Source organism: Heterocephalus glaber, unplaced genomic scaffold, assembly GCF_053883595.1.
Source record: "Heterocephalus glaber isolate CG9 unplaced genomic scaffold, H.glaber_assembly_v1.0 deba00001538, whole genome shotgun sequence".
Lineage (NCBI taxonomy): Eukaryota > Metazoa > Chordata > Mammalia > Rodentia > Bathyergidae > Heterocephalus > Heterocephalus glaber.
Genome location: NW_028258333.1, coordinates 27,032,356 through 27,047,604, shown reverse-complemented (window position 1 = coordinate 27,047,604; position 15,249 = coordinate 27,032,356). Strand labels below are relative to the sequence as shown.

General features: G+C 37.1%; 2 protein-coding genes across 6 annotated transcripts in view; both read left to right on the top strand.

The window, feature by feature from the left end:
- Positions 1 to 5,404, top strand: part of Prkaa1 (protein kinase AMP-activated catalytic subunit alpha 1) — a 31,499-nt gene extending 26,095 nt beyond the window's left edge. For all 3 annotated transcript variants that reach the window (XM_004848581.4, XM_087189339.1, XM_087189338.1), the window contains 2 exons: positions 44 to 170; positions 1,899 to 5,404. In XM_004848581.4, coding sequence (XP_004848638.1) covers positions 44 to 170; positions 1,899 to 2,143 — 372 coding nt within the window. In that variant the 3' untranslated portion in view covers positions 2,144 to 5,404. The remainder of the gene's footprint in view (positions 1 to 43; positions 171 to 1,898) is intronic.
- Positions 5,405 to 8,530: 3,126 nt separating this feature from the next.
- Ttc33 (tetratricopeptide repeat domain 33) overlaps positions 8,531 to 15,249 on the top strand; it is a 52,934-nt gene continuing 46,215 nt past the window's right edge. Inside the window, exons 1-2 of one of the 3 annotated variants that reach the window (XM_004848582.4) lie at positions 8,531 to 8,934; positions 13,709 to 13,930. In XM_004848582.4, coding sequence (XP_004848639.1) covers positions 13,710 to 13,930 — 221 coding nt within the window. In that variant the 5' untranslated portion in view covers positions 8,531 to 8,934; position 13,709. Of the gene's footprint in view, positions 9,217 to 13,708; positions 13,931 to 15,249 lie in introns of all 3 variants that reach the window. The other 2 variants (XM_021261466.2, XM_021261467.2) reach the window with 2 other exon arrangements.

Here is a 15,249-nt window from a genome sequence, read left to right as displayed (position 1 = left end):
AAATAACTGATTTGGCTTTGTTTTTGTGCATATCATATGCTAGGTTGTAAACCCGTATTATTTGCGTGTGCGAAGGAAGAATCCTGTGACCAGCACATACTCCAAAATGAGTCTACAGTTGTACCAAGTGGATAGCAGGACTTACTTACTGGATTTCCGTAGTATTGATGGTATGTACATCATCAGACCTTGTCACTAAACATGGCTTGTTAGTCTTTGATTCTTTTGAAGTCGCTTGACTTCTTCATAATAATTGAATAGCAAAGGAATAGGAAATGTGACTTTTTGTGCCTTTGCGATACTAACATTTGTAAATATTATTCTTATAACCGTATCACATGTTGGCCTTTTAATATTACTGTCTTAAAATCCTTAAAGACAAGATATAGTTGGTACTAAAGTGATAGTTTTATGCTACATTTCTATGCTTTTGTGTGGTTCATTTTGGTAAGGTAAAATGTTTTAATTAGAAATAAATGTTGAGGGCCGGGGATTTAGCTCAGTGGTTCCAGCGCCTGCCTCGTAAGTGCAAGGTCCTGAGTTTGATCCCTGGTACCAAAAAAAAAAAAAGAAATAAATGTTGATGTTTATGTTTTTTTTTTTTTTTTTTTTTTTTTTGGTACCAGGGATCGAACTTGGGTTCTTTGGCTTGCACAGCAGGCGGCAAAACCGCTAAGCTAAATCCCCGGCCCTATGTTTATGTTTTTATTTATGACTAATTTTACAATAGGTACAAGGTTTTGGCCACATTTTTCATTGGCTAAATGAGTTAAGATATGGTGCCATCATTGTTTATGGAAGATCATGCAGAATTATATAACTAAGGTTCATATATGAATTTTTTTTCCTTTTCACAAATTTGGGGCTGGGGATTTAGCTCAGTGGTTCCACAGCCTGCTTTGCAAGCACAAGGTCCCGAGTTCGATCCACGGTACCAAAAAAAAATGTTTGCTGCCTCCTTTTCACAAATTTAAAGATAGTACTTAGATGTTATCAGAAAGACAGATTTAAGCTGTGATATGCTGACCAAATGTGAATGTCTGGTTATTTTTATGTTAGGATACTGTGTATCTGCTAAAACATACTAATACAATTTGAGAGCATGAGTTTTTTCTCATTGTATTTGGATTAAATTTGCAGTATTAGATTTATTGGCACCTGGGTTTACCAATTGAATGACCATTTGATTTTTTTGTATTTTGTTCTTTTATTTATTTATTTATTTATTTATTTTTTGGTACTGGGGATCGAACCCAGGTCCTCAGCTTGCGAGGCAGGCGGTGGAACCACTGAGCTAAATCCCCAGCCCTGTATTTTGTTCTTGACGGTTATTCTTTGATTTTGTTTATTGGAATTGTTGTCCTTTATGAGCTCTTAAATGAAATATGATGTGAAAGTGGAGAGTGAAAACCACTAAGAAGAGGTTAAGAATCTTGGGTTCTAGATTTACCTTTACCTTTCTGTTTGTTTCCATAGATAAGTCATTTAACTTCTCTGGGTTCTTTCATTATCAATAAAATAAGCTTGGATGATAATAATTTCCATGACACTTTCCATATTTCAGGTGAATTGATTGTATGACTTTAATATGAAATGATTAATTTTTATGGCTATAGAATGTTTATTAAACTCAGGCTTAGTAGCTTACTGGGCTCTTAATCTTTGATTGCAAGATGGATGAATAGCTGGACTCTGTATCTAACCTTGATTACCCATTGGAAGAATATGTGCTGTGTGTTAAAGTGGTGAGTGCTTTAACACAGGCACATGGTTTCATTTGAGAAGATAAATATTTTGGATAGCTGGTCAGTAGTCTCCCCTAAAGAAACAATCTCCGTATTGTGAAAAAATTGTGAGGAAGTCATAGATTACAATAAATTGAAATTCTTTTTGTCCAGATGAAATTACAGAAGCCAAATCAGGGACCGCTACTCCACAGAGATCCGGATCAATTAGCAACTATCGATCTTGCCAAAGGAATGACTCAGATACTGAGGCTCAAGGAAGATCCTCAGAAGCGTCTCTTACCTCATCTGTAACCTCACTTGATTCTTCTCCTGTTGACCTAACTCCAAGGCCCGGAAGTCACACAATAGAATTTTTTGAAATGTGTGCAAATCTAATTAAAATTCTTGCACAGTAAACCTGAAACTTTGCTTATTTCTTTGATAGCAATAAGCATGCATAATAAATAATAGCCAAATGCTTACATGTGTAATCAAGTTATAGATATATATATAATTATAGCTAAGGATGGCCTTTTGGAATGCAATTTGCACAGGAATTGAAACACAATAATTAAAAGCCTGGTGTGCAGAAATAAATTAAGATCATTTTGTTGTTATTCAATAAGCATATAGCATAATATAATATAAACACAATGAATTAGGTCTCTCAGGCTCTCTTGATTTTCGGCTATTTTATATTTAGTGTATACAGGGCTTTGTAGAATATTAATTTACCGTAAAGGCCTTCATACATGTTGATGTGTTCAATATTTGCTTTGTAAATTTACTCAATAAATACTTGCCCAGAATTCCCATAGACCTTTATAGGTAGTGTCTTCTGGGCTTATTGAGTTTTAAATAGCTAGTATTTTCCAATAATAGTAACAGTCTGGATAACTTCTTTGATGTCCTCCTCTTAAAATTCCATCCTCTATGGTAAGTTGTAACAGATATTAGACTCAATTTAAATTTTTTTTCTTTAGCTTGGTAAGTCCAAAAACACAGAATATGTATGTTCACATAATCTCCACACTAAATTTATCTCACAATTTGTCCCCCTATACTCTGTAAAGTGTTCTATTTCAAGAGCTGAGTTGCATATAATGTATATAAGTCATGTTTTGCTAATTTCACAAATTCTCCTGGCTTATGATATCAGCCAGTATTGAATGTATGCAAGCATCTCTAGTCTTTTGATGATGGAGCTTTTAAATTGAGTCAGTGCATAGAAAGAACATGTCTCAACAACTTTAAATGCTTAGCTGGAACTCCATCCCCATTATGAATTTTTTTTAAAAAGAAAAATTGAAAGACTGTAGAGTAATCCTATGTGTATCTATTAGATTTCTTTAACATTTTGCCATATTTGCTTTCTGTACCAGATATATATAAAGATGTGTAGTTACACATATACATTTGTGTGTATATATATATATTTTCTGAACTACTTAAGATGTTAGGCATATTTATCATCCCTAACTGCTTAGAGTGTCTCCTAAAAGTAATGAGTCTCCTAAGAAAACTACCGTAAGTCCATTATAAATTTAGTAACTTCCAATTATCTGATACTCATTCTGTATTTAGATTTCCCCATTTATCCAAATTGCTTTTATAACCGATTATTTCAGTCCAGGATCCAATTAAAGTTTACACATTGGCTTTTGTTATATATCTTTAGTCAGTCAGATATAATATTAATATTATTTTGGTAAAATGTAGAACAAATCAGTTCTTCTGAACGGCCAAATTTGTTTTGTGTTTTAATTATTTTAAAAAATTAGCATTATGGGAACTCTGTAAAGATATTTAAGATCTCTTACATATTTTTTTTTAACTCTTAGTAATAAAATCACATAAGTATAAATGAAGATTTTTAAAGTCACCTCAGATAAAATTGATATCATGTGTATGCTGATAAATAAATATTGTATCGTCCACATTTGCCTAATATTATTTTTTTTTTAAATTTGAGACAGGGTCTCAGTATGTGGTTCAGGCTGGCCTTGAACTGAATGTAGTCCAGGCCGGCCTTGAACTTGTAGCAATCCTCCTGCCTCAGCTTCACAAGTGCTGGGATTACTGGCATGTGCCACCACTTCTGGCTGCCTGTTATTTTAACTTAAAGAAATTGGAGTTGGGTATGTAGCTCTATGCTTGCCTACCGTACACAAGGCCCTGGGTTTTATTCCCAGAACAGAAAAAAAATTTTTTTTATTTTTTTGGTGTGTGTTGCAAAAGATCTATCTTTTTATTTTAATTGTGATAGGATGTCTTGTCAAATACAGGGAGCATTTAGGTAACCAGATAATGGTAGCTGTCATGGTAGCTTGCATAAATGGTTACTCAAGTTTATGGTGACTCCAGTACCTCTATACTCATGCACTGAATCTAACACAAAAATTTTGACTTTTTGTCCAGGGTTTGTTCTATTGAACTTTAGATCCGAATGATGTATAAAGTAGCAGATGTTCCATTTACATATGAGCAGAAGACTGTATAACTGTGTGGCTCCCCCGATGGGGATATTGGTTTCATTTAGGCTCTCTAAATGCAGCATTATGTTGTTCTGTTGTCAAGAACAGAAGACTGTATTTTTAAAGTTAAAGATCTGTACATAGAACTAAATAACTGTCTCTATGAACTGTTCTGTGGGGTTGGACAAAAGAACCAATTAACTAGGACCCTCTAAAATTGTTAATTTTTTAAACTTTGCTTCTTTTATAAGTTATTGTGATTGTTTTTAGTTACTGTTTTATTTTGAAAGTATTCAAATATTGCACTTGTACAAACAGTATGATAATTGCAGACTTGCAGTAAATTCTTTTTTAAGCTAGGATATTTGAAATGACAACTTTTGGTCAAGTATGTCAAGGTTGCAACAGAATTTTCACAAATTGTAATTTGCAAATTCTTACTAATACTGAAGATGTAAGGGGAATCAATACAATGATTTTTAATCTTTTTTATTATCTTTTTCAGCAATTTATATTTTTTGTGATATTATGCAACCATATTTTTACTTTGTCTTGACAACTGAAAGATGTATAAGGTTTTTGCCAGAAATGTACTGTATACATAGTTTTAAATATAACAGATTTTACTGAAATGTAAAAATTTTGCCATTAAAATTGATTTCTCATGGAGAGGAATTTTTCTACCAGGTTGGGGTATATGGGAGTTTAATATATCATATCTAATTTAAAATAATTTCACTGAAACATCATTGCTTTTACTTTGATTATATTTTTTTAAAAAATGCTTTTGTAGTTTTTTCAGAGTTTTAGATAATTTTATATGAAATCCTTCCCTTACCCCCTACCCCACCCCCCACTAGTTGTGCTGCTTTTGATTTTGTGGTGATACTTTTCACAATTAATGCATTGTGGGCTGTGGCTAGATGTGGCTCCATGCATCTGTGTTCCAAGTGACACCTTTGGAATGAAAGAAAAATGTGTGGTGTCTAAAAATTTTTTTCTTAACTTCTCTAATTCTCCCCCAAAATATAAATCTCACTTTCATGGTGAGTTCTCCTGACAAGATGAGATTCCACATACAGTGAAACTGTAAATTGGTGATAGAGTAGAAATCAATCATTATGGTTTATGTATGTTTTGATGAGTATACAATTTTAAGTACCTTAATTTAGAAAGACAACATAATAAAAACTTCATTTCTCATTTGTTGTAATAGCTTTTTTTGTTTAACTCTGGGAAAACTAAATGGCACCTGGAGAGGGGGTTGGCCATGGCTAAATATATGTTTACCTTTTTTAACAATGTACCTAAACATAAAATATAGTGCATGACCAAATTTTAGTACTCAAAATATTGTGGTTTTTTTCTCAACTAAATTAGTCTTAATTTCATCTAGAAATCAAGCATCTAAACAAGATACTGATAGGTACTATCAAGGCTAAAATGTTGGTACTGTTTATTAATAGCTAACACTGGATTTGGTTAGAATCCTGCTTGTATCAGTCACTTTCCTTTCACTGGGACAAAATACTCCACACCCAGAACATAAAGGTTTAATTTAGTTCATGGTTTCAGAGGATTCAGTCAAAGGTCTGTTGGTTACAAGGCAGAAACGTGGTGAGTGTGGAGGAGTAAGGCTGCTCAGTTCAGGGTGGCTTCAAAGCAGAAGCAAGTAGTGCAGAGAGGAAGTAGGGACCAGCTATAGACCCCAACACCATGCCCCATGGCTCCACCCATACACACCCAGAAGTGTTTCCACCAATTCTCCAGGGAGATCCCAATCCAACTCTATGCTAAGCACTACACCACTGCTGTTAGGATTTAGTACTAAATCTTATCCATACACCATTATTGTGCAGGGATTTTGTGATATCATTGCATTCTAAGTTTAAAAACTGTACAAGAAATAGTCTTGTTTAAAAGAAAACTCTTGAACTGTTCTATTTATTGTAAAAGAATAAACTTCTATTCATTGTAAATGCCAACAAATGTTTACTGATAAATTTAGAAAATTTTTAGCAACTTGGGAGATGTTCATGGTGTTCTGGAAAATCACGGAAAGAAATGCAGAGACACAGAATTTGGGTAAAATAATAAAAGTTTTACTTGCAAGCAGGCGGGACCACCACATCGCCATCTTTGTTAGTAACCTTTTATACTTTTGTTAGTCATTTATCTCATCCCTAGTGGTCTTTGTTAATTAAAGTTGCAATTTTGGCTCAATAGTTAAACACAGGTGGTTTCTGTCACTGATTACAGTCCTAAACACATGACAGTTACATCACAGGATTGTTCAGGGATTGCCACTTTGTTCTTCAGAACTAAGATGTTACCTATAGTGGAGTTACAGATCAAAGGAGCTTATATAATCTTCACTTTAAACAACAAAAGCAAAAGGGATAACTACCTATTTTGCTTCCACAACTACTTTAATAGCTAATCTACTAAACTTACTTTAAAACCTTTCTCTATCCGTATCACTAAAAGGGCAGCATAGGAAATGTATTAAATAGAACCAAAGGTTAATCTGTGATCACATAAGGGAAAGTGATGGGTGAAGTGTAAAAACTTCGTGGAGGAAACTTTTAATGGAGTAGAGGGGATCAAGTTTAAATTACTTGAGAGATTTAGGTAAGACCCCTAGAAAAGGGACACAGCCTTAAGCAACAGTTACTCACTTTATGCGGATGTGTGGTCGCCATGAAAACGCTACCTACAGAAAAGTGCACAAATTCTAAGTACAGTGTTTGGCTCTGAATTTTTAACAGTGCAGGGTTACATGGCCTATGTAGACCTCTACCCAGGTTATTAAACATTGTCACCACCTTGGTGCCTTTTATAATTATTATGAGAAGTCAGTCCACTTCTATCCTGTTGCATAGATAAGGAGACAGTCTGGTATAACGTAGGCAGCAACTTCACAAGAGGATGAATGTCAGGAGTAGGGATCAATGGATCCTGGCTCCCACAATCACGCCCTGGTCATTTTGAAGTTACTAGTTCACCGACCTGGGTGTGGTGGTCCACGCCTGTTATCCCAAGCAGGGGAGGCTGAGGCAGGTTTGCTGCTAGTTGGTGGCCAGCTTGGGTACATAGTTCAAGGCCAGCCTGAGCTACTTAGCGAGCCCCTGTGTCAACAACAACAAAAAAACCCAAACAAAATTACAAAATTACAAAAAAACCCCCAAAACTGGTTCACTTAAAAATGCAGGTTTAATCAGACTATGAATACAAATCACATCTGATAGTCAACATTACATCTGCTGTCAATATCATTATGGTGAATACAATTTTTCCAGAATCATAATCTTAAAATCTTGAGTTTTATCTTGATAACAAACACTGTCAATTGTTTTCTTGAAGTAACTGTCTCTTTTTACTCCGTTTCAAGAAAAGGCCTAATGCTCAAGTCTGAATAACTATTTCATCCTAAATAAAGTGTTCTATAAAAAAGCATCTACTTCAGTTTGTTACGGAGTCTCCCAGGTGCTTTTCTTTGAGACATCATACTTCAGTATGCAGCAGAAGTACTTCATAAGGACACTGTATTGGTGCTCACCCTGCAGGACAACCCTTTTGCCCAGCAAAGAACTATGGAGTTCCAAACGTTCATCTGCATTGTAGTACTGAGGGTGAGAAAGCCTGCTCTCCAAACACGGGTCTTCCCCTTGCACAATATAGCTATACGAATGAGTAAACATGCTAATTTTTCTACTTCCTAAATACATACCTGTGTTAAAATTTGCCCACTTAGTTATTTACTTTTCGGTACCGGGGATCGAACTCAGGTCCTTGAGCTTGCAAGGCAGGCAGCGGAACCACTGAGCTAAATCTCCAGCCCCGCCCACTTATTTTGAAGATATGACCTACGGCTACTTTCAGGTAGTAATTTTCTCTTTTGGGTCCAATTTATTGGTTAATTCCTACCTGAAGCCAACAGTTCAGTCATGACTTTTCCTATCAGCCTGTTTTGAACCTTTCTCAATCCAGTTTTAACTGTGTGCGTCTGGTTGGCCTCGTGGGCTAAACGGTAAATCCCTTTAGAGCAGCACTACAGTATTTGGTACTTGTTAATCCTTTGAACGCCCCTCAAAATCACCACCATCGCACCTCGTTTTACCTGAGGTCTAACGCCCCACTGTAGCCCGGACAGTTCTCCAATCCGCGCAGCCGCACTTTCCCGCACTGCCGCAGCGCCCGGGCGCAGTACACACCCGGTGGCCGCTAGAGCGCACTCCCGGCCGAGAGCCGTGACTACAAATCCCAGAAGGTAATGCGGTCAGGCACCGAAATGACTTCTGGGATTTGTGGTCCTGGAGAAGGCACTGTCAGATGAGGACCATTTAACAATCCTTCTTTTTAGTTGATTTTTTTGTTTTTTTTTTTTTTTTTTTTGGTATCGGGGATCGAACTCGGAACCTTGCGCTCGCGAGGCAGGTGGCGGCACCACAGAGCTAAATCCACGGCAAAAATCCTTTCTTCTGCCCACTTCCTCTGGACTATTCCGATGCCTCCAGGGTGGTTCAGCTTGCTTCTTAGGAGACCGGGAGCAAAGACAGGATGGTACCCTATTAAATCAGGAGTGACAATTTCCGCTTCCGGTGATCAAAGGGCAAGCGGAATGTAAACACTGAGCCAGGGATTATCAGGTGGAAGCCAGAGGAAGAGGAGGGAAAGGAGAACAAGGAGCGAAGTCCGAGGCTCGACGGAGGCCTGACCAAACCGGCACTGAGGTTGGTCTCTAGGGGCAGGCGAGCTTGCGGTCGGGCTCACCCTTGCCTCACCGCCTGGCGCTTTTCTGGCCCCCGCTCTGAGATTTCGGTAGCGGGCCGAGAGCGGAGCCGAGTTTGCTGTGCGCCGGCCTGTAAGGTGGTCGGGCCGAGAGCCGCTGTGCTGAACTCGCAGGTGACGTCCAGGGCAGCCTTTATGAGCTTTGTCTTGACGAACACTTTTATTATTGGCTGATGAAGAGAAAGTCGCTAATACCGGTTTCTCTCATGCGGTGGCATTTCTGGGTAAATCTTGTCTTGAATTCTTCACCTCTGAATCATCTCTTTACCTAGAAGGATGCTGTTGTGATTTCTTATGTCCATGCAGTGGTTTTTCGTCTTGGATGTTGCATTCTCAGACCGAGTCGAGACAAGCAAGGCATTTTACTCTGCTAAAAGCTCAAGACAGCTTGTTGCCGGGTAAAATGTCAACCATCGATTTATCTGCTGTAGAGATTAATGTACCAGTACGAGAATTTGGAATACAGTGACACTGTTTTAGAAGTTTTGCAGAACTTATTAAATATAATTGTGTAGAAAGTGTTGAATTTGTTTGGTTTCACGAGTTTAGCATTAAACCTGTATGATTGTGATATGTTTTCTGATCCCGGTGAAAAATTGAGGCTGGGATGTTGGCATCTTGCATCTAATTATAGATTTAAGAAAGCCTCCTTCATAAGAAGTTTTAATTTTATGTTCAGATAACCTTAGAGGAACAATAAACTCATACTATTTATCTTTTTTGAAAAACTCAGCTTTATTGAAATACAGTTGACGTGTCATAGAATGCACTCTTTTAAAGTGTATAATTCCTACTCTCTTAGGGTGTTTGCAGAGCTGTCTCACTGTCACAACAGGTAAAGAGCATTTTAACCACATAAGAGACCCCTCAACTCTTTTTTGATTTTTTTTTTTTGGTACCGGGGATTGAACTCGGGTCCTTGAGCTTGTGCAGCAGGCAGCGAAATCACTGAGCTAAATCCCCAGTCCCAAGAGACTCCTCAACTCTTAATAGTTACCTCCCCCACCCCGTACCATTTAAGCTATCAGCTCAGCACTTTCCTTTGTATATGTTCTAGGACTCACCCCTCATTTTAAGCCCCATCTACTTTTATTCACTAAAACTTAAGTCCTCTATAAAGCCTAAAGTGTCCTTTCTGAGACATAGCATCCTTTGATTACTCTCTTGTATTACTTATCCTGTATTATAATTGACTGTACTCTCTCCAGACAGTTTTGAATATAAAACTGTTAATGGCGTTGGTAACAGATTCATGCTTTTAACCTCAGTAGGCCCTTGATACTGTTTGCAGTCTCTATTCATCCCTTATTGTTGCATCTTTCCTAATCTCTATGATGACTATTTAAGATCTTTTATTTTTCTCAAGTGTTCAGGTCCATTTATTTTTCCTTTACTTAGAACAGATAACTACTTTCTATTTCCCTGAGAAATATGTGGCTTTCAGGCATGAAACCTCCCACTTTTATTTCCCTACACCCTTGAACTGTCCTATACTTTTCAACCTGTATTAACTATTAACTTCTGTTTTGTCTGCAAGGAATCTATTCTTAACCTTCTCTTTAAAGTGAAACTTGTCAATTTCTTGTGTGGTCAGGCCTGGTGTACCCATATAGCTTCGTACTGTCCTGCCCTCTACAGTGTGGTCTTAAGGAATTTTGGGGGCCAGAGGATGGGGGAAGTAAGGCTACGTCTGAAGCAACAGCGTGTGGATATTTCATAAGTGGTTGGTAACCATGTCTTCAGCATTTACAACAGTGGTTTGGGTTGCAAGATAGTCAGGGGTAGTGGGAGTCTGAATAACCTATTAACTTTAAAAAAATATATGTGGGTCTCTCATTTTCTATTCCTCTCCCTACTAACCTCTGCTTCTAATAATCAACAGACGTGTCCAGTGATTTCTGATGTAATCTGCCTTCTGTAAATACACCAGGGTTCTGATTCTATTAATAGAGCTATTATACTGCCCAGTATCCCAGGCTGCTAATATAGAAACAGAGTTCCATGTGGAAACTTTAAGCCACAAAATCTAGTCATTATTCTGAGAACAGTAATAAATACAAGACATCTTCTTATCTTGTCTTACCCTGATACTTTGGGAGGCTTTTGTAATGATACATTCTTCCAAATTATCTTCACTCTGTGTTTCTGGACTTGTGGTCCTTTTAGCCACAGTTCTATTTTTACCCATTTCTTAATACTGTTTACCTTAGGTTACATATAGCCATCTACAAACAGAGGAAACTCATTCTCCCATATTATGACAGGTCTGGGGAGTTTGCATTGTACTAACTCCCTAGTGCAATTTATAATCTGTTATTTTTCCAGGTCTTACTAAAAATCACAGCTCCTGTGGAAAGTATGTGGTTCACTGTATTACACTATATATTTCTTTTCTTATCTTTTTCTTAAGGAGGAAAAGTTTATTTTGGTCCATGGTTGGGTCAGCTGCTCTGGGGCCTGTCATGAGGCAGTACATTATGGTAGCCAGAAGGCTTAGCGGGGGAGCCTGCTTACCTCATGGTGGCCAGGAAGCAAAGAGAGAAAGTATGATCCCATTAGCCTCTTTAAGGACACATTCCCAGTGACCTAACTGCCTCTCATTCAGTTCCATCTCTGACAGGTTTCACCACCTCCTCATAATGCCACAGGCTGGTGACAACACCTTTGACATATTTAGCCTGTTTCTTGATTCCCATGATTCATTGGTACTTCCTCATATTCATTAGAATTTAGATCCCATGATGCACAGTATTCTTCAATCTCCAAATCTCACTATTATTTTGGGGTTTTCCATTTTCAGTGAATGATCTCATAGCCACTTTTACTTTTTTGGTCTCTTTCCTTCCAGTGGTTATTTGTTTTTGACTTCAGCCATGTGTGTCAGTGATAAAGACCTTGATATCTAGGCTAGGTGTGGTGGTGTCATCTCAGCATTTAGGAGGCTGAGGCAGGAGGATTGCCATGAGTTAGAGGCCTGGGCTACATAGTGAGTTCAAGGGCAGCCTGAACTACATAGCAAGACCCAGTCTCAAGAAACAAACAAGCACCGCAAAACCTAGATATTTGTTAGAACTTTTTAACTATTTAATTTCTCTTCTTCCCTTACTGATAACCCTCATTCTTTGATAGTTTCAGAAAGGCCTCTGGTTCATTTTTTTTCTCTGTCCCTCTGGTTGGCCAGTCCACCATGTTCTCCTCGGTGGTTACAGACTCCTTTAAGAATAGGCTGAAAGCTTAGACATTCTCTCCAGAATGCACACAATATAAAACATATATATGCAGTTCTAACCATGCTGTGGTATTCTGAAACCCATCTGTGCACCTAATAAATTGTTGGATCCCTCAGTTAATCCCTTCTGTAAATAAATATTAGTTAAATACTTCCAGCAGTTTAACTTTGTTCTATCGCTTATCCTTTCTTTGGTACCAGAGATAAAACTCAGGACCTGGTGCTTGCCAGGCAGGTGTTGTGCCGCTGAGCTACATCCCCAGCCAAATGCAGTCCCACTTTTTTTTTTTTTCCAGCATTGGGATTCAAACTTAGGGCCTTGTCCTTGCCAGGCTGGCATGGCACCACTGAGCTAAATCCTTGGCACTTACCCTTTCTTTTTTATTATTTACTCTGGTATACTAGTACAGATTTACCACACAGTTTACCATTTCTTATTTTTTGATTCACCTACTAGTTCTGTGAATTAAGTCACGAAGTTTACATCTTTTAAAGTATTTCTTTATTATTATGGGAGATTTCAACACATGCGAGAGAGAAGTACAATGAATTGTGTGTACTCATCTCCCAATTTCATCAGTTATCTATGCAATCCTATTTCATCTGTATCTTCCCCTCTACTGTGCTCCCCACTCCTCTAGCTTTGAAACAATTCCTAAATATAAGTTCATAATAAAATATTTCAGTATGTTTCTAAAAGATAAATGTCTTTTTTAGGATTTATGAGTTAGTATTTGCAGTAGTTATTTATTAGTGCATATTGATAGTATAGAATAATGGATTTCATTGTGGCATATTCATTCATGGATATGTCATATTTGATCATTTCTACCCCATTACCTTTTTTTCCTCCCTCTCCATTTCTTTCCTGTTCCCTAATACTGAAGTCTCAGATAAGGGTTCTTTTTTATAAATATAGTCACAGTTCTATGATCACACCTAAAATATAGCAGTAATTCCTTAGTATTGTCAAATAGCAATTGCTTCTTCATAAATGTTTCTTTACCACTGGGTTTTTTGAATTGGGATTGAAAGAGAACTACACATTGTGTTTGGTTAGTATGTCTCTTACATCTCTTAATCTAGAGGTTTCTGCCTTTCTTCCCACTCTCCCCTCTTTCTGTAGCAGTTTATTTCTTTAGTTTCTGTTTTCTGCTGCCTGCATCTCTGATGTGTTATTGAGCATGCTTAACTGTGTCCAATATTTTTTGTAAACTGGTAGAGGCCTGATCTCATTTAGGATTACTTTTTGCAAGATACTTTATGAGTGGTGTGCTACTCCTGTCAGGAAATGCAGTAATGTGTAATGTCCAGGTGTCTTTCTTTGTGATGTAGCAGCACTTGATAATCACCAAGGTCCATTAAGTAGAGGTTAAAAACTGGTGATAGTGTAATCTATTATTCCTTACTCACCTATTAGTTCATTGATTTATACTTTTGTAAAAGGCCAACTTGAATTTTCCAGCTCTTTCTTTATAATTTTCCAGAATGGCTTCCTTTGGGTGGAAGAGGAAAATTGGTGAGAAGGTCTCAAGAGCCACTTCACAGCAATTTGAAGCTGAAGCTGCTGATGAGAAGGATGTGGTTGAGAACGATGACGGGAACTGGCTTCATGCCATTAAACGTAGGAAAGAAATTCTCCTTGAAGGCTGTTCCAAGAAAAGCAAACAGTTAAAGGACGAAGGAGCCAATTTGGCTGAAAATAAAAGGTATGGCTTTACAGTATTCTTACGGAGAGTAGTTTACATTTTTGTTTTTTTGTCATTAATGGGATAAAGAGAACTAAATCCATGTTTAAAAAATCTGATATAGGTGCTAAACTAATAAAGATGTTTTAAAGTGACTTGAAAATTCCCATTTTCAGGGAAAATGAAGTTTAGAAAATAGTCTTCTGGATTCTTATAATGTCTGTGCTTTATTTTCATTTTTGTTCTGTTTAAAGAAGAGTAAATGCTAAGTGAAATATAATCCAGTTTATTGGTTACTGGAAGATGGTCTAATCTCTGGAAATTTATGATATTATGTAACATAAATTAAGCATTTCCTGAGCAGTTTTGAGGGCATATGCATTTAAAAAATTACTCTTTAGTTATCCTTTGCTATTTACTTCTTATATACTTGAGTAAATAAGTTAAATTATCAGTTAGCTTGATAATAACTTCGTTTATTCATTATCCTTCCTTTGCTAAGCTCTTCAACTTCTATATGTACCTGGGTTTTTTTTCCTTATTTCTTTCCTCTATTTATAACCTTTTAAATCTCCTTTTCCCTTCCTCTATTTAGCTTTCAATGATGTTGAAAATCTTTTTGTCACAAAGCAGTGGGAAAAAGGCAAATTGCTCAGTTTATTGTATTGTGAAAACTGGATTACTGTATAGAGGAAAATGGATCTGTATCTAATACCACATATAAAGATGGAGTCTAGGGAGATTAAAGATCTAAATGTGAAAGGTAAAATTGTACCATTAATAGAAGAAAATGCTGGAGTACCTTTATAGGCTGTGGTTGAAAAGGACTTTAAAAAATTTTATTATGATGTGCTTTATGTTTCTTCATATTGGGAGATAATGCTGAGCACCTTATATTAGAGCAGCCATTGGAAAGACATTGTGCCATGTCTGTGTTTGCTGTGTTTGATATCTGTCCAGAACCACATTATTACAGAAATCTTTCTTCCTTGTGGTGCTGGGGATCAAATCTGAAAGCAAGTGTCCTGGTGAAGGAAATATATTAGGAAAATTAGACTTAACAGTATGAGAGAGCTGGGAATAGAGCTCAGTAGTAGAGCTGTTGCCTAGCATGTGTGAAGGCCTGGGATCAATCCTCAGCACTGCCCCCTCCAAAGAAAAAAACCCCAGAAAAACAAAGCAAAACAAACAAACAACAGTATGAGAACTGTTGATGTATTTGGACTAACTATACATGTTTTAGAAGATACATGTATGACCAAGTAGTGTTTGTGTGTGCGCGCTTGCACACATGCACATAATAAATATGGAACCCGAGTCTTTGAACCAGCTATACATGT